At 37.2% G+C, this 20750-nt stretch overlaps 1 protein-coding gene across 1 annotated transcript in view; it reads right to left on the bottom strand.

The window, feature by feature from the left end:
- Positions 1 to 20750, bottom strand: part of LOC102868630 — a 504064-nt gene that overhangs the window by 37677 nt on the left and 445637 nt on the right. Inside the window, exons 19-21 of the mRNA XM_006900538.1 lie at positions 12398 to 12530; positions 11418 to 11569; positions 6183 to 6337 (exon numbers count right to left, since the gene is read on the bottom strand). Of these exons, the coding sequence (XP_006900600.1) occupies positions 6183 to 6337; positions 11418 to 11569; positions 12398 to 12530 (440 nt within the window). The remainder of the gene's footprint in view (positions 1 to 6182; positions 6338 to 11417; positions 11570 to 12397; positions 12531 to 20750) is intronic.

The following is a 20750-nucleotide window of genomic DNA, read 5'->3' as shown; positions in this document are numbered from 1 at the left end:
AGACAGGTCTTTAGAGAGGGACATCATGCTGGGTAGAGTAGAGGGACAGCGCAGGAGGGGAAGACCCTCTATGAGGTGGATTGATTCAGTGACTGGCGTACTCAGGATGGGTGTGTCAGAGGCAATGAGATTGGCATAGGATAGAGCAGGGTTTAGGGCTGTTGTACATAGGGTTGCTATGAGTCGCAAACGACTCGACGGCACATAACAACAAAGAACAACAAGTTGTCATCATTTACAAGCTAACATCTCTAGTTGTCTATTTTTATTCTTAGAGTTCTATTTAAATTTTTATATTTTTACATCAGAGGTAGTTTATGGGTGATACTGCCATGTGTCTTAAACTTAGGTTCTGATCTGCTATTGTTGATTCTGAGTTTTAAAGGCTCCTTTTAGAATTTTTTGTGAGGCACTTTTGATTTTGACAAACTCCCTTTATCTTAGTTATCTAGCGCTGCAATAATAGATACCACAAGCTGATGAATTTGTTGTTGTTGTTGTTATGTGCCGTCGAATCGCCTGCGTCTCATGGCGACCCTATGTACAACAGCCCTAAATTCTGCTCTGTCCTGTACCAATTGCACTGTCTCTGACACTCCCATCCTGATTACCCCATTCATTGAATCAATCCAGCTCATAGAGGGTCTTCTCCTCCTGCATTGTCCCTCCACCCTCCCAAGCATAATGTCCTTCTCTAAGGACCGGTCTCTCCTTACAACTTGTCCAAAGTATGTTAGACGGAGCCTCAGAATCCTTACCTCCAAGGAGCAGCCCGGTCTAACCCTCTCCAGGATGAATCTGTTTGTTTTGCTAGCAGTCCATAGTATTCTCACTTACAGCTTAGAAATCTAGAAGCTAAAATTCAGGATTCCAGCTCCAGAGGAAGACTCTCTCTCTGTATGTCATTTTGAAGGAAAGAATTTAACATCTATAGACCCAGAATTCCATGGAGATCTTCATGTGCTGTGGTTTCCTCAGTGTCAAGGAATGTCCTAGTACAGAGACTTCAGTCCAAAAGAACACATTCCATTCCAGGCAATTCTTTCTCGGTAGTACTGAGGTTCCTCCTATCAACTCACTTTTCTACTCTTGAATCTCCAGTGATATAAAAGTTCTTACCACATGTACACTGGGGAAACTTCACACACAACTGATCAGGCTGTGTGGAATATCACCTTTAATCCTTTTGCAACTATTTGGTTTTGTCATATCATGGGGATCATTGTAAAGCTTCCTCTTCTATCAATACATTCACTTATATGGAGGGACCATGATATCCTTTGGTCTCTGAAAATTCATGTCATTGTCACCTGCAAAACAATTTAATGTCATCTTTTCATCCTCAATGTCTTAAACTGTTTCCAAATTCAAATTCTATCTAAGAGCAAAATTCCTCTTCTGTGAATCTAAAATGAAATCTCTTCCAAAGTACGATGATGAGACAGGCACAAAGTAGATGTTTACATTACAGATGAGGGGAACTGAAACACATAGCAAGTAAAGTACTCAGAAAATAGTTTGTTTAGCTCTCAAGCTTGAAAATAATCCTCTATTCTCTGAGATTACATAAGCATTGGCCCTATTTTCTAGATTCTAGGGATTGGACTTACTCTTTGTGATCTATCAGTATTGAGGACCTTTATTGCTGACATTTCCAGGGTTGCTATGGCCCGGTTGCCAGAGAGATCATGGTGCTGTTTGGGCTGGCGTTGTGGCAGTTTTCGGATGCGAAGGACTACTCTGCCTCCAGGAGTCAGGCAAGCCATGCAAGCCAGGCTTGGCCTAGGGTTTAAGGCGGAAGCAGAGGAATTCAAGCTAAGAAGGAGAAGAGGGGAGAGACGGCCTGTCTTTCATTGTTTTTGTTCAGACATTCCTCTAGGTCGTATCGCTCTGGTGCACAAGTTGCCGTCCCCTGGTGTACAAGCTGCCGTCCTGTGGTCACTTTTGGTTGCTGTGAGGCTGAACACTGTGACACTGATGTGTCAAATGCATGAATGGTTGGCTACTGAATGTGGACAGAGAGTGGGGTGGAGCTCCCCAAGTAAAACAATCTTGGAAGTAGGAGTGGCATCCACTTCCATAATAGCTTGCCTCCAGAAACCCTAAGAACCTGGAGAGAGGATTAAAGGCACCCAAGCATTGAGGACTCTCCTTCATAGCATCGTTATGAGTTGCCTGTAGCTCGACAGCACTTAACAACAACACAACAATTGCTGGCATTTAGCTTTGCTATCGAGGCTCACTGGGCAGCCCCATTCTCCTAATAAAATGGAAAGGTAAACACACCTCCTTATTCGAATAGGCCCAATTCTTCTGTCCCTTCAGGCAAGACAACTACATCACCTAAGCTCTCTGCGTGGTGATCTCTATGAATCACACTTGAAAATATATAACAACACCCTAAAACCAAGTTGTCATAGATATGACTTTTTGACACCTAGAAACTAGGATTTCACCCATAGAAACCCCAAAACCATGTTCCCACACTTTAAGACACCAGAAATTGTGCTTTTATCTTTTGATATGGCAACAGCTCTGCTTCCCAGCCTCCCTATTTCCCAGAAGAAGTCAACCCAGTCTCTCTCCTACTCTAGGAAATGTTACAAAGTTTTTAGCTCTATTGATAAATGCTCAGAGGCATTTCATATTAAAGTATTTGGTTTATCAGTTCATAGGAGAAAATTATGTAGCTTTGACATTATATCAGTACACATATCACTGCAGAACACAACTCAATCCACCCTACCCTTATTTCTGTTTCTCTGAAAGTCACCTAATTTTGTCCTCATAACTGAGAAACACATATATGTTGTTAGATATATGATTCTTGGTTAGCATTTTTCTTGTTGTATTTGAGGAACAAATATATATGGTTAGATATATAATTATTGGGCAGCATTTCTCCAGAATGTATGTATAAATACAAATATAAAAGTGTAACTTACTTTTCTTCATTGTCTTCTTACTTGCATCATTTCTGCCAAGAAATCATAATTTATTCTTATTTGTTGTTTTTTTGTAAGTAGGTTTTCATTTTTCCTGATATATTTTCAGGATTTTTGTTTCTATTTGGGTTTAAATTGTTTGATTATGTTATATTTCAGTGTTTGCTCTTGGGGTGTATCCTTTTTAGGTTCTTTGAATATCTCGAAGGCATTTCACAATAATAAGAAAACTTTTTCCAATAAGCAAATATTTTTCAATTTGCATTGTCTTTTTATTTTTTCTTTTTCTTTTCCTGTTCTGGAGTTCCGGTCACATATGGTGATTAGCTTTATTTCTTTTTGCCTAATTGTTTCTTCAACAAAATATTAAGATATTTTTCTTCAATTTCAGTAAATTTGTCTTCCATTAATGCTATTCTACTTTTTTTGCCCATCTATTTGCTCTTTCTGTATGGTTTCTAATTTCCACTTTTTTCTGTTTATTTTTGTAAAATACTTCTATAGTTTTGTCTGTTTTCATTGATTTCTGTCTCTCATAGTTTTGCTGGACTCATTTATAGAGTCAGATAACATTTCTTCTTCTAGAAGATTTTTTTGATCCTGTATTTTTGTCACTTAATTGAGCTATTTTGTCCTTTCTCTCTTTTGTTTGTTTCATGTGTTATTTGCAGTTGCAATAGTCTCCAACACACTGTAGTGTTATTATGTTTTTCTGGTTGTACGGTAGAGGCAAGAATGATGAAGCTTTGTCATTCATACTTGTGTCATGTTATCTGGAGGAACAGAAAAAAAGTACTTCATTTTGGAAAAGGTGGAAGGCAGAGAAAGAAAGGAAGTCTCTCAAAAAGACATATTGACACAGTGACTTTAACAACGAATTTGAGAATATCAAAGATCATGGTGATGGCACAGGATAATTCATATAGTTTCTATGAGTTAACAACAAGAACAATGTTGCTTAATTCAGCTTTTTTTGGTTTTTCTTTTAATATACTGGGGCAATGGAGCAGGTGTGCTACTCTAATCTACAGTTTGGAAACTCTAGGGTGCTCAATTCCCATCTCCTGTTAAATTTGGTAGTGAACTGGAATGTTGACACAAGTCTCTGATCATTGTTCATATATAACAGCTAAGTACAGGCTCATCAGGTATTGGTTGTCTTCTGTCACTGATCCAGTCATCCTCGCAGATGTAGTGGCACTTATCCAGAGGGTGAGATGAAAACATGGGGGAAAGAGGTTAAAAAAAAAAAGAAAGAGGAGGAGAAAGACCTAAAAAGAAAGAGAAAACATGTAGTACTGACACATCATTCTATCTAACAAACATCATCATCATCCACAGAGGGACAGGGTGACACTTTTGGGTGCAAAGGTACAGAGAGTATATTTCCCAGGCCAAGAGCTTAAAAAGTGTTTGATGAATAAAGAATAATTAAAAATTAAAAGTTAACTAGTACAGTGTGAAGAAATATTGAATAGACACTAGGTGGATGAGGTGGAGATTGTTCCTTTGGTTGAGAACACTCTTGTGAGTTTAAGTCAGTCTTTGGAAGGTACAGCCAGTTATCTGCCTCCTGTCCTGATGCAAACACTGCTTGCAATAATAAAAAATAGTCTTATTGTGCTGAGTCTATTGACAATTTACTGATCAATATGATGCCTTGTCCATTGTTCATAATAAATTTCTTTATTTAATTTGTGTTTCATCTATTTCTCTTTGAAGCTCTGTGTTCCAGGATTGCTTTCCATATCCATTACACTTCATGTCTTGGGTCTTTGTTTTAGAAGGTCTGTGTGATATAACTAGATTACCATCTTAGGTCTTCTTCTTCAACCATCTTAGTATTTGCCTGTTTAGTGGCATACTTTTAGTATTGTCCACTGAATTGCTTTTTTCCCCTCCACATTTTGTTTTGTTACTAAATTTGCAGGGGTTTTTTTGTCATCCTCAATTCTAAACCCTTGAACTTTGCAGTGCCCATCTTAAAAATGAGGTATCAAGCAACACTGGTGACAAAATGAATAGTTTATTTGGCTGGTAGCATAAAGATCAGTAATTCAAATCTACCAGGATATCATCCTTGTATCAGGAGAGTTCTGGTGGTTTAGTGGTAAGGAGTTGTGAGGCCAACTCAAAGGCAAATGGTTTGACTCCACCAGTTGCTCAACAGGAGAGAGATGGAAAATCTCCTTCCATGTAATTTACTGCCTTTGAAAACTCACCAGAGCATCAGCTATGAGTAGGTTCTAACTCGAAAGAATCAGCAACAGGTTCTAGAGGATATAAATCTTCATGGAAGAATTCTCATCTTTCTTCCATGGTGCACAGTAGATTAGCAATAACAATATTTTGGTTAACAGCACAGCACACTACACTCTATACCACTAGAACACACATATATATGTGCATGTGTGTGTACTTCATTTTCTTTGATTAGTCATTTGGAAAGAAGGCAGCAGGACTGTCACCAACACAGTTCAAAATAGTGTCCAAAGGTTCTCTGTAAGAAGTGTTCAAAGTGAATTTAACCCACTTGAATTTAATCCACATTTAAACCTATGTCCACAGTAAATTGGATTTTAATGTATAAGTCAGGGTTTATTCAGTTACATTTATGAGTCTGAAGCCCATGCTCCTCCTTGTGACTGAGATATCAAACAGCAATATGCTTAAATAAAGCTGGAAGTGTAATCTGCCATGGCAGATTCAAGAAGGGTCTAGAGATCTTGCTATAAAAAGGAGTATCATTTTCTTAAGCAAAGAAGTGTGGAATTCTGAGGAAGAGCAGATTTAAACCAAAATAAGAGGACTTGACTGTGAATAGAAAGAAGGGTTCTTTGTGAGCGCTCAATTCTTTCATGATTTACTCTTTACTGGGCTCCAGGGGAAACTGAAGCTATCATATAATCTTTTTCTTTATTATATTTCATACAAAAATTGATTCTCTCTCAAAAGTCTCCTCTCTTAATTCCTTTATGAGTTTGTTGTAACTCACATTTAAACAAATATTGTCATTATAATTTCTACTACCAAATTTTTAATCATTTTGTGAAAATATCACATTGCAGAGATTCTATAAGATTTATTTACACTTCTTTAAATTTTAAATTAAGGAATGGCAGTAGATGCATGCTGTGGAATACTGTGAAAATGACATAAATCAAAGTACCAAAAGCCCACACAGCATTATCCACATTGTAACTCACTTTATTTCATTCCCACAAAAATCAGCCCTACCTTTCACAATTGAAGATGGACTCCTGTGTGGTTCCAGGCTCTCTTACAATGACCTTCTCACAGTACCAGTACTGGGATTCATCACGGGCGTCACAGCGCAACAGCACCTTCTGCAGTTTTCCAAGTGACACTGCTTCCACTTGAAACATATCAATCTAGTGCAAAAGACAGAGAAAAAACTTCAGAGAAATAAGGACAATACTGCAGATGAGAGACTATAATAATAGCCCAAAGACTGCCAGAAATATTACAATTCTTTACAAAAGATGTTACTGGAATTAGCATCAAAAAGGGATTAAGGAGGGAAATGAGCAAATTGGGTTGTTTACTTATCAAAAATGTTTTTTTTCTGGTTTTACTTTCTTCTCTTTTTTCCATTTATAGAGATAAACCTTTCTAAAACAGGAACACTGAATTTTCCAAGGTAACTTTAATAATCTAGTAACTATGTAAGTATAACCCACTGAGAGAACCTAATCAAATCTCTAAGCATCTATAAATACACATAGGGTTGAGTCTAGTGTTATTTCTTACATATTTTATACTTCTACAGGACAGAAAACATAGAAATTTGCTACTGGAGTCACACTTACTTCACACAACCTCATAATTAATAGCATGAGTTGTGGCTGCTGTGAAATAATTATGGAAAGTTATTTAACATTCTCATTACATTACATTCAAAGAATTGAGGAAAACAATGGAAACATAAAATGTAAAATAAACTAGTAGAGAAAACAATTTCCTATCTCTAAAATTTAGAACGGAACAAGCTTGAAAGCATGAGTGGCATCAACTTCCGAAATAGCTTGTCTCCAGAAACCCTATGAATCTGGAGAAAGGATGGAAGTTATACAAGTGTCCAGGTTTTTGTTCATAGGGTCGTTATGAGTCTCCTACAACTCGACGGCACTTAATAGCAAAAATAACAGTGTAGAGAGAGCTCAGTTGGCCTAATGGACAGAAAGTAATGCTCCCAAGCCAAAGGTGGATGACTTTAATCTGTGGCCCTCAGACCTATTTTTAATTGTTTTTGGTCAAACATTATTGTAGGTCATATAGCCCTGCTCTGTCCACGTACTGAACAGAGGTAACACATGGTTGCTGTGAAGCTGAACACTGTGACACTGATGTGTCAAATGTGACATGGTTACCCGTGGTGGACAATATTTGGTGGAGCTTCCCACTTACCAACAACACCACCATTAAGCCCACATACATGCTCTTCTTTATATTCTAATTTCAACTATACTTGCCACAAAATTTTAATCTCATCTCATCTTTAATATCATCTCCTAGTACATGCTATACACAATGGTGAATTTTAAAATACGAATAATGAAAATAACTTGTAAAAACTGATGTGTAAAGAAATCTTGGCATTCTATTGCACATGATGCAGCCTCTGCAAACTGTTGCACACTGCCAGAGTTAGGCCAAATGTAGACAAAAGAGGCAGAGACTGATCATGTGACAGAAAGAGGCTCTCTCTATGAGAGAGCCTTGGACTAGCAGGAAACTCTGAGGGTCATTTAGATGATAACTTCACTGATGACTCAGCATAATACTTTGGGGTTTTGTGGAACCTGTCAAATTCTTATTTCTTTTCTTTTTTTCTTGTATTTACTTGGATTGATTCCATAAATGTACTTTTACCTACTGTATTGGATGAATGGTTGAGCCAACAACAAATAGATGGAAGGAAGAGTACTAAGGAAGAATTGGTGATGAGAGACAAAACAATGCCGCTTTGAATAACTTGTATTCACATTAGTCAACACAATGTGTTGTATCAGAATCTACATTTGCCTAAATTACTCCTAAAGTTTAAAAACTGATCCTTTAAAAATTTATTTGATGTCACTATTTCACTGGAAATATTAAATATTTTTTCACTCATGAAGCAATAATGTCTTTTTAAACATGCAGTCATATTAATCAATAAAAAAGGACATTTTGAACAAAGAATGTTGGCACCAAAGTTAGTTTAGACTACAGTAAATTAAAACTGAAAAACACAATAGAAGCAATGATTATTTACATGACAGTGCATAATATTTTTTCAATTTATTATTCTATTAATTATAATAATTTTAATAATATCACAGTATCTAAAGTTTTGTGTCTGGTCAAAAGTAATAATTTATTTCTATTTTTCTCTTATCCAAAAGAGAACTGTTATTGTTGTTGCTGTGTTTTTTGTATAGAAACCAACTCACAGCTGAATCTTCAGAGAGTTTTCAGAGGTTGTAAATCACATGGGAGGAAATTACGGAAATTTCTCATCTTAAACCCTGTGCTTTTGGATTGGCAACACAAATCTTTACCCACAAGGCCACCTAACTAATTCAACAGAACTAGCTTTCCTACTTATTTTTTTATGCATGTACATTATATTTGATATAATCTTTCACTTGCATTGTATTTCTATCATATATTTTGTGTTTTTCCTCTTAAAATAATCTAATAACTGTTGTTGTGTTATGTGCCATCAAGTTGTTTGCAACTCATTGTGACCCTATGCACAACATCTCTAACCCTCCTCTGCTCTATCTTGTGCCAACAACATTTATAAATATTGGTGTGTCAAATGCCAAAAGGGTCACCCACATTGGACAGGCATTAGAAGAGCTCCCAGATTAAGACAGAGTAAGAAGCAGGATTTGCCATCCACTTAAATAGCAGGCCTCTGATAACCCTACAACCAATAGAGGAACATGAACACACTGACTGCTGCAATAGGCTTGAGTGTATCAGAAAGCATGAGGATGTCACAGAATAGGACAAGGTTCAAATCTGTTGTGGGTTGTACCCAACTCAATGGCACAACAAAAATGTATTTGTGAAAGCATCTGAGCCAACTACTTCACAACTCATGCCTTAATAGTCTCATTATAGATAGCCAGTTTCTGATTTGTCCATCCTTATCTTTTGCTGAAAGATCTTCTGATCAGTTTGGAAACTTTGAGCATCTGCATCCACAAGTATCATCTAGTCTAGAGCAACCTATTTGGTTGCAGCAATCAACCCTAGCTCACAGCATGGATCAACTTCTCTTCATCTGGTTGCATTCTGGTAAACTCATCCTCAGTCATCTGTGTCTAGGTGTAAATAGGCATCAGCTGCAAACTCAGGAATACACATTACCCCCTGTGTTTCAGACCTGTTGGTCTCTTCACTCAGTCTTAGCTCCCACATGATACCAAGACAAGAAGACAGGGTTCTTCATGACTCCCTGTTCCACAAGCCAGTAACTCATTTTTGCTTATCCATACATTTGTGCCTGCTAGGTGGACAGTGCTGAAGGCATATATCCAAACTCAGCCTGTCTCTTCTTTCTACATCCACTCCAGTGGATCCAGATGATTGTTACAAGTGAGTATAATTTTCAGCAAGTGGGCTCTGATGCGCACCAATTTTACCCTGTCTCAGAAGCTAGCTTGTTCCAGTTTTACAGTCAATCTCTATCTTCTTTTTCTTTTTTCCTGCCTTTCTCTCTCACCTTTCTTTCAAATATGAGTCTCTGCAATCTAAATTCCAAGGTGATTCTACAAATCTATTCAAATGCAAATTTCCTCAGAGTACTGTTGTTGTTGTTATTGTTGTTGTTATGTGCCATCGAGTCGCTTGCTACTCATGAGCCTCTGAGTACTAGGCTGGACTTAATCTTTCCTCTAGACTAAGCCTTAGCCCCCACTACCAAATTCTACTTTTAACAAGCTTATCCCCAGGGTAGATCTTTCCTTTTATTACTTCAGATCCTCATCTGCAACGTCTTTGCCAAATATTTTCCCTCAGTCTATGGGCTTTCTTTTCACACTACTGGAAAAAGTTCTTGATGCACATAGGGATTTGATTTTAAGACGATCCCATTCACCAATTTGTCTTCTCTTGGTTGTGTGTTTTGACTGTGTTTGCAAGCTTGTTTATGCTGTAGACTTTGTTTTTGTTGTTTCCTATGAGTCTGAACCAATCCACAGCTGACCCTCCAGTGGAATTTCATAGGCAGTAAATTACATGGAAGGAAATGGCCCATTCTTCTCCCATGGAGCAGCTGGTAGATTTGAACACATGTCTTTAGGATTGCAGCAAAACATCTTACCTCTAGGCCACCAGAACTCCCTTTATGCCATAGGCTAGAACTTCTAAATTTGTTCCCATTTGCCTCTTAGGATCTTTATGGTTTTCAGTTTTATCCCTAGGTCTCTGATCTACTTTGAGTTGGTTTTTGTATATGGTGTGAGATGTAGATCCTGTATCAGTGTCCTACTTATTTTGATGAAAATGTTTACACACTCTTTTTTTTTTTTATTTTTATTTTTATTTTGTGTGCGTGTACCGTCAAATCAGATCTGACTGGTACAGGAGGATATTGCGCCTCCTTCTCCGGCAGAGCATCTGGTGGATTCGAACCGTGTTCCTCTGGGAGTGCAGTGCAGCTTCTTGCCACTAGGCCACCAGAGCTCCCCTGTTTACACACTCTTATATTTCAAATAAATATAATTGGTGAACTTTATGATCTTTAATGCTTCAAAATATTCTATGAGAAGCAACAAAAATGTTTTGAGAAACAGTACTCTTAAAAATGATTTAGGAATTTTGTTTCTAAAATATTTTGACATTAAAATGTCTCAATTTCATATTTTTAAATAATATTTTCTTTCTATACACAATGAAATAATAACATTATTTAGATTCATGTATATTTCACTGCAATTTCTCTACAGCTACCATGTAAAAAATCTCTGGCTTACATGTAAAAGACAAAAGGAAATTTTGAGGGGCTCTAATGTGAAAAAAAGGTAGTTTCATTAATCCAGATATTTTTTTTAAAAGGGGACTTGTGCTATTTTATGAGAGATACTCTAGCGGCCCTTTGATAACATGATTTTTTTTATAATACTATTTTGTATCTTTTAGTGTTGTCTGAGTATTTCTTATAATAATTTCCCCTGGCATTATCTCATCTCATCTCATTCCCACCTCCCTCTTTCTTACACTATCTCTAATCTTTAATACAAATTTCTTTGTTCAATTATTCATTACTGATTTAGTGTCTCCTGGTTTTCTTTCAAGAATGAGTCAAGAAAAATGTATGTTAAAGATGTCCTAAAACCAAAGCTTTCTTTGGTTTTCTTTTTTAAGAGTGTCAAGCACCTTTTAAATTTTAAATCATATATAGTCATGTGCAGAGGGTTTTCTGAGAAGATAGAGAAGTTATTCTCTCAGGCTTACCTGTCCTCTTTGAAATTTCATTGGCATATTAGATTTGTACATTAGTCTAAGACCGGAGTCTCCTCTCTCTCCATAAAGACAAAGGTAAACTTCAGAAGCTGTTTCTGCTTGTATCAGTTGTCCAGTATGAACATAAACATGGTATCTGACCACTGACAAAAGGAGAGAAGAGGAAATCAATTGCTTTGTGATTTATACAAACCAAACCCAGATCTAAATGTTCTAAGGTTATAGTACAATATACTGCATGAGAATTCTTTTCTGAGATCTCTGTACAATATGGCAGGGTTTTGATCCTCTTATTTTTAAAGAGGCATTTTTAAAACTGTGAATCCTCAGAAAGTGTAAAACTTTATCAAGAGAATTTATTTTTCTTTTTTAAAGAGGCTAGTCTTTTTTGTATGGCATGATACGAAGAATCCCACTGTTATTGGTGAACAGAGTGAAACTGCCTCATAGAGTCTGCAAGACTGTAAATCTTTACAGAAACAGACTGACTGCCTATCTTTCTTCCAGTGTGACTGGTGAGCTCAAACTACCGACCTTCTGGCTACTAGGCAAATACCTTACATACAGTGCCATCAGAGCTCTTTTTCTGTAGGGCATTTTATGCCTGATATTTAGTAACAAAAGTGATGGTTTTGTTATCAATAATGTTTAAAGGTTAAAATGACTTGGGTTTTAATGAACACATAAGTAAAAAGTGAGATGATGGCAAGCGGTAGCTGCAGTCCACCTCAAAGAAGGCATAATGGGGCTGCTGTGATCTTTCTTCTCAGATCTTCACTTGAGGTGACTGGACCTGGGTCCTAAGAACCCAATCTATCAAGAAAGCAGTGTTACACTGAAAATAAAGCCATACTTCTCACTGGGTAAAACAACTTCTAAGTTATAGAAAATATTCTGTAACAAAATAATTGCAAAGTAAATGTAAGTGAATACAAAACAATTTGCATATGTAAAATACATTATTGACATACATGGAAATATAACCTGTCCTTCTTTCACCACAGGAAGCTCACAGACAATATCCCCATCTGCTCGAATGCGAGACAACCACACGTTAGCTACAAAGTCTAGGGTCTTTTTACTCTTCATATGTTGCATAGTCACCTGAGATGACAAGAAACAAAGGTCAAACTGTTTAGGTTTCAGTTTCTCACACTATAAAGAAGTCAAAATGCATAGATGCTGCAGAGTTAGTATTCATAGCACTGAGAATTTTTTTTTAAAAAGGGCAAATTGTCATTGGCGCATTGTTTGCGGTAAGTGTTAATGGTAGTTTACAGTGTAAGTCATCAGTATTTTCTTCTTGGAATCAAGAATAAGTGTACAACGAAGTGTAAACATGTTTATTCTCAAAGGTCTCAGCAAACCATAAACAAAATCAAGGCCTAAGTGTCCTTACTGCTCATTCTATGCCATGTGATAACACCTTGTTTATTCTAAGAACTCTTCAAAGAGGATCAACTATGGCATTAATAATTGATTGATGTACTATCAAATGCTAAATACATGAATTTATTTTTGGTTTTAAGAAACTGGTATAACTTCAAAGTTATTTTTATAAACTGCTGGAGTCCATTAAGATTAAACATTTGACTGGAGATTTTGTGAAAAGATGTGTTTCCTGCAGTTCATTGAACCAGAAAATCCTCAAAACCAAACTCTTTTTCTTACTGCATTTCAGAACTTGCTTTTTACCTCTGTGAAGAAGTAAATGGGGGAAAAAATCTACACACACACATATCTCCTTCAACCACTCATCTGTTGATTTGCTAGATGATGTTGGGTTGTGTGTTTTTGTGATGGTGGAAGCTATGCTAATGGCATTTCAAATAATAGCAGGGTCACCTATGGCAGATAAGTTTCAGTGGATTGAGAAGCAGAACTGGATATCTAATGCTGAGATATTGGGACCATGACAATGTTACAAAATATGTAAGAAAATTCTCAGTTATTGTGCCCAAAGATGAGCCCCTCACCTCAAGATTGGAAGGCACTCAAATTTGACATGGAAAGAGATGTATCTTGAAAGATACAGCTTAATGATGTGGATGGAATAAAGTTATCACCCAGTAAAAGAGGTTCATTTGTTGATGTGACAAAATTCAAGATGAAGAGAAGCAGTTGTAACCATCTATTAATAACTAGAATTTGAAATGTATGAAATATAAATTTATGAAATTTGGAAGTTGTCCAAAATGAAATACAAAGAATACAGATGGGCATGCTAAGCATTAGTGAACCAAGATAAATTAATAGTGCTCACTTTAAATTAGATAATCATATGACCAACTATATCTGAAACGTCAAATTGAAAAGGAAGTTGGCACAATCATCATCAAAAGAAATATATCCCAAATTGTGAGTGATAGGGTATCCATATTCATATTAGGAAGATTGTTAATGTGACTATTATTTAAATATGCACATTAAACACTAAATCTAAATCTTAAGAAAATAATTTTCCTACTTTTGAAGTCTGAAATAGATCTATCACATACTTGAGATTCACTAATAATAATTTGTGACTAGAATGCAAAAGCTGGAAACAAAGAAGGAGGACTGACATTGGACCCTGGTGATAGAAATAAAGTTAGAAATTGAATTACAGAATTTTATACATTTTTACATTCATTGTAAATACCATTTTTTTAAATAAAACATAAATTTTAACCATATATATATTGATCCCATTAAAAAAATCCCAAAAACATAAACAATGGGTACACACATAGACCTGACCTAAAGGAACCAAGAATCAGACGACAGGAATCATATTGGTTATATTTGTGGAAAGAGCTAAAGAAGAATCTCAATACCAACAGTCAAAACAAAGCCAAGAGCCAACTGTGGAACAGGCCATCAATGCAACATGCGAGTTCAAATTGAAACTGAAAAAATTAAAACAAATCCCTAAGAGTGAAAAATACCGAGTTTATCCCTTCCGAAGTTAAAAACTATCTCAAGAACAAATAATGATGCAAGAAAATGGAACAATTATTAAATGATAGCTCAAGAAGACTGAGCAAGGTATTATAATGAAATGTGCAAAGAGCTGAGTTAGAAATCAAAAGAGAATACAATCAGCATTTCTCAAGCAACAAAAACAGGTAAAAAATTCAGGCTTTATTTTACAATACTTCAGTATTCTATGGCAAACATTCAATTACAAATAAAAAAGTTAATATGCTATGGTCAATTGTTCAATATTCCATTGTAAAAATATTGAATGAAGCAAGAAACAAAAATCAGATGGAAGTTATTAATAGTAGAGTCACTATATTAAAAATAACTGTTAACACTGAATCATTTCAGGTAATAACTTATGATAAAAAAACCCAATTGTACTAAAGGAAGAAGTCCAAGTTGCAATGAAGGCATCAGCAAAAAATAACAACCCCAAGAATTGATACAATACCAGTTGACATATTTCAAAAAACAAATGCAGCCTTGGATTTCCTCTATCCTCTATGCTAAAAAAATTGTTAGATAGCTACTTGAACAATTGACTAGAAGAGAGCCATATTTGTTCCATTCTAAAGGTGATCAAACAGAGAGTCAAAATTATGAACCAATATCATCAATATCACACAGAAGTAAGATATTGTTGAAACTTATTTTAAATTGCTATTACAATACATTGTCAGGGAACTTTACCAAAAATGTAAGCCAAATTCAGAAGAAACCACGGCACAAGGAGTATAATTGCTAGGGTGAGAATCCAATTTGAAGGCAAAGAATACCAAAAAGATATTTACTTGTTTTCTATTGACTATGCAAAGGCTTTTGATGGTACATATTTTAATGAATTATGCATAACATTGAGAAGAGTGGGAAATCCAGTGCCCTTAGTCATGGCCATGGAAAACCTATATATATAGACCAAGAAGCAGTCATTGAAATGTAACATAATAGTGTGTGGTTTAAAGTCATAAGGGGTTTTGTCAGAGTCCCATCTTTCTCCAAACTGTCCAATCTCTTATTGTTATGTGCTGTAGAGTCTCCAGTGACTCATAGCACCCAAACGTACTGAAGTCTGTCCTGTCTTGAGCCAGTCTCAGTGATTCCAACACACCTACTCCCATTTCCCTAGTCACTGCATCAATCCATCTCATCCGGGGTCTTCCTCTCCTGCACTTTCCCTCCACCCTTCTGAGCATGATGTCCTTCTCCAAGGATCTGTCCCTCCTGGCCACATCACTAGAGTATGTAAGATGGAGCTTCAAAATCCAAGCCTCCAAGGAGAAACATGGCTTCACTCTCTCCATTCACTCTCTCATTCGCTCTCTATTTGTTTTCTTGGTGGTCCATGTATGTTCAAGACTTTTCTCCAGCACCACAACTCAAAGGCATCAAGGCATCAATTCTTCCTCTATCATCATTAGTCATTATCAACCTCTCTGATGCATAACAAGCAAATGCAAAGATCATGGACTGCATCAGGCACACCTTAGTGTCTAGACTGACATTGATGCTTCTCAGTACTCTGGAAAGGTCCCTGACAGCAGATTTACCTAATACATCATTTTTTTTTTATTTTTTTAATACATCATTATTTTAAACTTCTAATTTATTTTAAAAGTGTGGATACATTGTTTTCTACAAGAGATCCTTCCCATTTCCTTCATCCCACTCACCCATCAAATTGTGCAACCCTATAATTAACACCCTGTGTCCCCCTCACCGCTCTATTTTCATCCTCCTCCCTCCCTTGGATCCTCATACTCATTCTACAATAAAGGTTTTATACAGTATTTGTCCTTGTGGAACTGAGTTAGTTCACTCAGCATAATGTTCTCCACTCTCTCCCAAGTTAGGTAGTAATTTACAAAATCATTGCTCCTGCATGCTGCATGCTGTAGTATTCCGTTGTATGAATGTACCACAACTTCTCTATCCATTTGTTTGTGGTTGGACATATGGACTGTTTCCGTGTTCTTGTGATGGTGAATAATATTTCTATGAACACTGGTGTACAAATCTCCATTTGAGCCTCGGTTCTCATTTTCTTGGGGTATATTGCAAGCAATGGATAGCAGGGTCAAGCAGAATTCCTATGTTTAGCTTTTTGAGGAAGCGCCAAACTGCCTTCCAGAATGATTGTATAATTGTACAATCTCACCAACAATGTAAAAGAGTTCCTATCTCACCATATCCTCTCCAACATTTATTACTTGCTGTTCTGTTAAGCTTTGCCATTGCTACTGGAGTTGAGATAACACCCCTTTGTGGTTTTGATTTGCATCTATCTTACTGTCAATAATTTTGAGCTTTTCTTCATATGTCTGTTGGCCATTTTAATATCTTCCACTGTGAAAATTCTTTCCATATCTGTTGCCCATTTTGCAATTAACTTATCAGACTTTTTCTTGTGGAGGCCCAGGAGTACTCTATAAACTTCCGTTATGAGATTCCTGTCTGAGATGGTATTGCCAAATGTTTGTTCCCTGTCAATAGGCTTTCTTTTCACCCTGTTGGAAAAAGTCTTTGATGAGCACAGGGACTGAATCTTTGGAAAGTCCCATTCATCAATTTTATCGTCTTCAGATCATGCATTTCTGGTTGTATTTGGCAGTCCCTTTATATCGTATACTAGGGCTTCTAAGCTTGATCCCAGTTTGTCTCTTATGTACTTTACAGTTTTGGGCTTTATTCTCAAGTTTCTTACCATCTGGGGGTGATTTTTGTGTATGGTGTGAGATATGGATCCTATTCCAGCTTTCTGCAGGAAACAATCCAGTTTTACCAGCACTATTTCTTAAAGAGGTTGTCATTTCCCCATTTGATAGGTTATATTTTCTTGTCAAATATCCTTTGATCATAGATTGTTGCAGTTGTTGATTGGCTTTGAGTCGAGCATGACTCATAGTGACTCTATGAACAAGAGGCCTGAAGCCCCTCTATAACTACCAACATTATCAAAGTTCACAGAGTTTCCGGAGGCATGTTATTAAGGAAGTTGATGCTTACTCCTGCTACCATAGATAGCTGGGTCTATTTCTGGGTTCTCAATTCTGTTCCACTCATCTATGTGCCTGTCATTGTATGAGTACCATGTTGATTTGGTTACTACTGCTGTGTACTAGGTTTTGAGGTTAGGGAGTGCTATGCCTCCCACTTTGTTTTTGTTTCTCAAAAGTGTTTTACTTATTCAGGGTTTCTTGACAATATCTCTTTCGATATCCTTGAAAAATTAATTTGTTATTTGTACTGAGATTGCATTGAATATGTAGATTGCTTTAGGTAACACTGTAATTTTCACAATATTGCATCTTCCTGTCCATGAATGAGGTACATTTTTCCATTTCTTTAGGTCCATTATTGTGTCTTGCAGAAATGTTCATTAGGGTTCTTTGTATAGGTATTTTGTATCCCTAGCTAGGTTCATTACCAAATATCTAAATTTGTGGTTGCCTGTTGTAAATGGTATTGCTTCCTTAACTTCATTTTCTGAGTTCTCTTTGTTATTGTAAAGGAATCCCTCTGATTTTTGGATATTGATCTTATATATTGCCACTCTACTAAACTGGTCTATTAGCAATACATCTTTTGATTTCCTGACTGCAGGTGCAAAAAGTGTAGATTGTGGAGCTGAGCAAGCTGTAATGTTAACAACCTCAAACCCTTCTTCATCCAGTATGGTGTTGCCAGTTGGCCCAGTCATGAGAATCTTTGTCTTCTTGATATTGTGCTTTAGTTCATATTAATGACGACAGTCCTTGACCTTCTGCAGTCAGTGCTTTGGGTCTTCTTCAGTTTCAGCAAGCAAGGTTGTTTCATCTGCATATCATATAGGTTGTTAGTGAGGCTTCCTCCAATACTGATGCCCCTTTCCTCCTCATAAAGCCCAGCCTCTCGAATGACCTGTTCTGCATATAGATTGGAAAGGTATGGAGACTGAATGCAGCTCAGACATATTCCCTTCTTGATCTTGAATTATGCAGTGTTTCCTTGCTCTGTTTTAAGGAAATTGCACTGTGGGGATGAATACTTCCTGGTCCAAGTATGTTGTTGTTATTGTTATTGTTGTTATGTGCCGTCAAGTCGCTTGCGACTCATAGTGACCCTATGTACAATAGCCCTAAATTCTTCTCTGTCCTATGCCAATCGTACTGTCTCTGATACACCCATCCCGATTATCCCAGTCACTGAATCAACCACCTCATAGGGGGCCTTCCCCTTCTGCACCTGCCCTCCACCCTCCCAAGCATGATGTCCTTCTCCAAGGACCGGTCTCTCGTTACAACATGTCCAAAGTACATCAGATAAAGACTCAGGATCCTTAATTCCAAGGAGGAGAGTGATTTAACCCTCTCCATGTTGAATCTGTTTGTTTTCTTGGCAGTCAAGCGTACATTCAATACTTTTCTCCATCACCACATCTCAAAGGCATCAATTCTCCTTCTATCCTCCCTAGTCATTGTCCAACTCTCTGATGCATAACAAGTGATTGCAAAGATCATGCCCTGTATCAGACACACCTTAGTCTCCAGAGAGACACCATTGCTCTTCAGTACTTTGGAGAGGTCCCTAACAGCAGACTTTCCCATGGCAATATGTCTTTTAATTTCCTGGATGTTGCTTGCAAGAATGCTAACTGAAGAGACAAGCAAACTAAAATTGTGAACAATCTCAATCTCTTCATCATCCATCCTGATGCTGTCAATTGGTCCAGTGGTGAGAATCTTTGTCTTCTTGATATTGAGCCTCATTCCATATTGAAGGCTGCAGTCCATGACCCTCTGCAGCAAGCGCTTCAGATCCTCCTCAGCTTCAGCAAGCAGGGTTGTGCCATCTGCATAACGCAGATTGTTAATAGATCTTCCACCAATCCTGCCACACTCCTCCTCATAGAGCCCAGCCTCCTGGATAATCTGCTCTGCATACAAGTTGAAAAGGTATGGAGACAGGACACATCCCTGGTGTACACACTTCCCAATTTTGAACCTTGCAATGTTTCCTTGCTCTGTTCTGACGACTGCCTCTTGGTCCAAGTACAGGTTTCGCATTAGCACAATTAAATGTTTTGGGATTCCCATTCTTCTCAGAGTCATCCACAGTTTGCTATGATCCACACAGTCAAATGCCTTTACAGAATCAATGAAACAAAGATAGACATTCTTCTGGTATTCCCTTCTTTCAGCTAAGATCCATCTAACATTATCTACAATAGCCCTAGTACCATGATGCCTTCTAAACCCAGCCTGGACTTCTGGCAGTTCTCTGCTGATGTGTTGTTCCAGTGGTTTTGGATAATCTTCAGTAGAATCTTCCTTGCATGTAAAATCAATGATATTGTTCTATACTTTCCACACTCTGTTGGGTCACCCTTCTTTGGAATGGGTCCAAGTATAAGTTTCATGTAAGTGCAATCAAGTGTTCCTGGATTCCCTTTCTTCACAAGGTTAACCACAGTTGTTTTGGGATGAACACAGTCAAATGCCTGTGCATGAGCAATGAAAGACAGATACATATTCTTCTGGTACTCTATGCTTTCTGCCAAGATCCATCTAACATTGGCAATAATATCTCTAGCACTATGACCTCTTCTAAATGCTGCTTGTATTTATGGTAATTCTCTGTCAATGTACTGTTCAAGTCTTTTCTGGTTAATCTTCAGCAGGATTTTTCTTGCATATGATATTAGTAATATTGTACAATAATTTGCAACCTCTGTCAGGTCTTATGTTTTAAAAGGGAATAAATAAATATGGATATCTTCCAGTCAGTGTGCCAGGTAGTTGTCCTCCAGATTTATTGGCACAACCTGGTAAGCATGTCCTGGGAAGCATTTGTTTATTGAAATATATCAATTGGTATTCCATCAATTTGTGGGGCTTTATTTTTTTTTTTTTTGCCAAGTCCTTAAAAGTAGCCTGACTTTCCTCCTTAATCACAATTGCCTCTTGATCATATATTGTTTCTTGAAATTATTCAGTGTTAGCCAATTCTTTTTGGTAAAGTGACTGTGTATACTCCTTCAATTTTCTTTTAATACATCCTGGATCATTCAATATTTTACCCATTTGTTGTTGTTGTTATGTGCAGTCGAGTCATTTCCGACTTGCAGCGTCCCTATACACAACAGCCCTAAACCTCGCTCTATCCTGCACCAACCGCATTGCCTCTAACACAAGCATCCCGATTACCCCAGTCACCAAATCAATCCATCTCATAGAAGGTCTTCCGCTCCTGCGCTGTCCCTCCATCCTCCCAAGCATGATATCCCTCTCCAACGACCCGTCCTACTGGCAACACGTCCAAAGTATGTCAGACGAAGCCCCAGAATCCTTGCCTCCAAGGAGTAGCTTGGTTTAATCCTCTCCA

This window comes from Elephantulus edwardii, unplaced genomic scaffold, assembly GCF_000299155.1.
Source record: "Elephantulus edwardii isolate Elephantulus edwardi_28Jun2011 unplaced genomic scaffold, EleEdw1.0 scaffold00287, whole genome shotgun sequence".
NCBI classification, from domain to species: domain Eukaryota; kingdom Metazoa; phylum Chordata; class Mammalia; order Macroscelidea; family Macroscelididae; genus Elephantulus; species Elephantulus edwardii.
The sequence above is the reverse complement of the archived record's forward strand: the minus strand, read 5'-3'. Positions and strand labels throughout refer to the sequence as shown.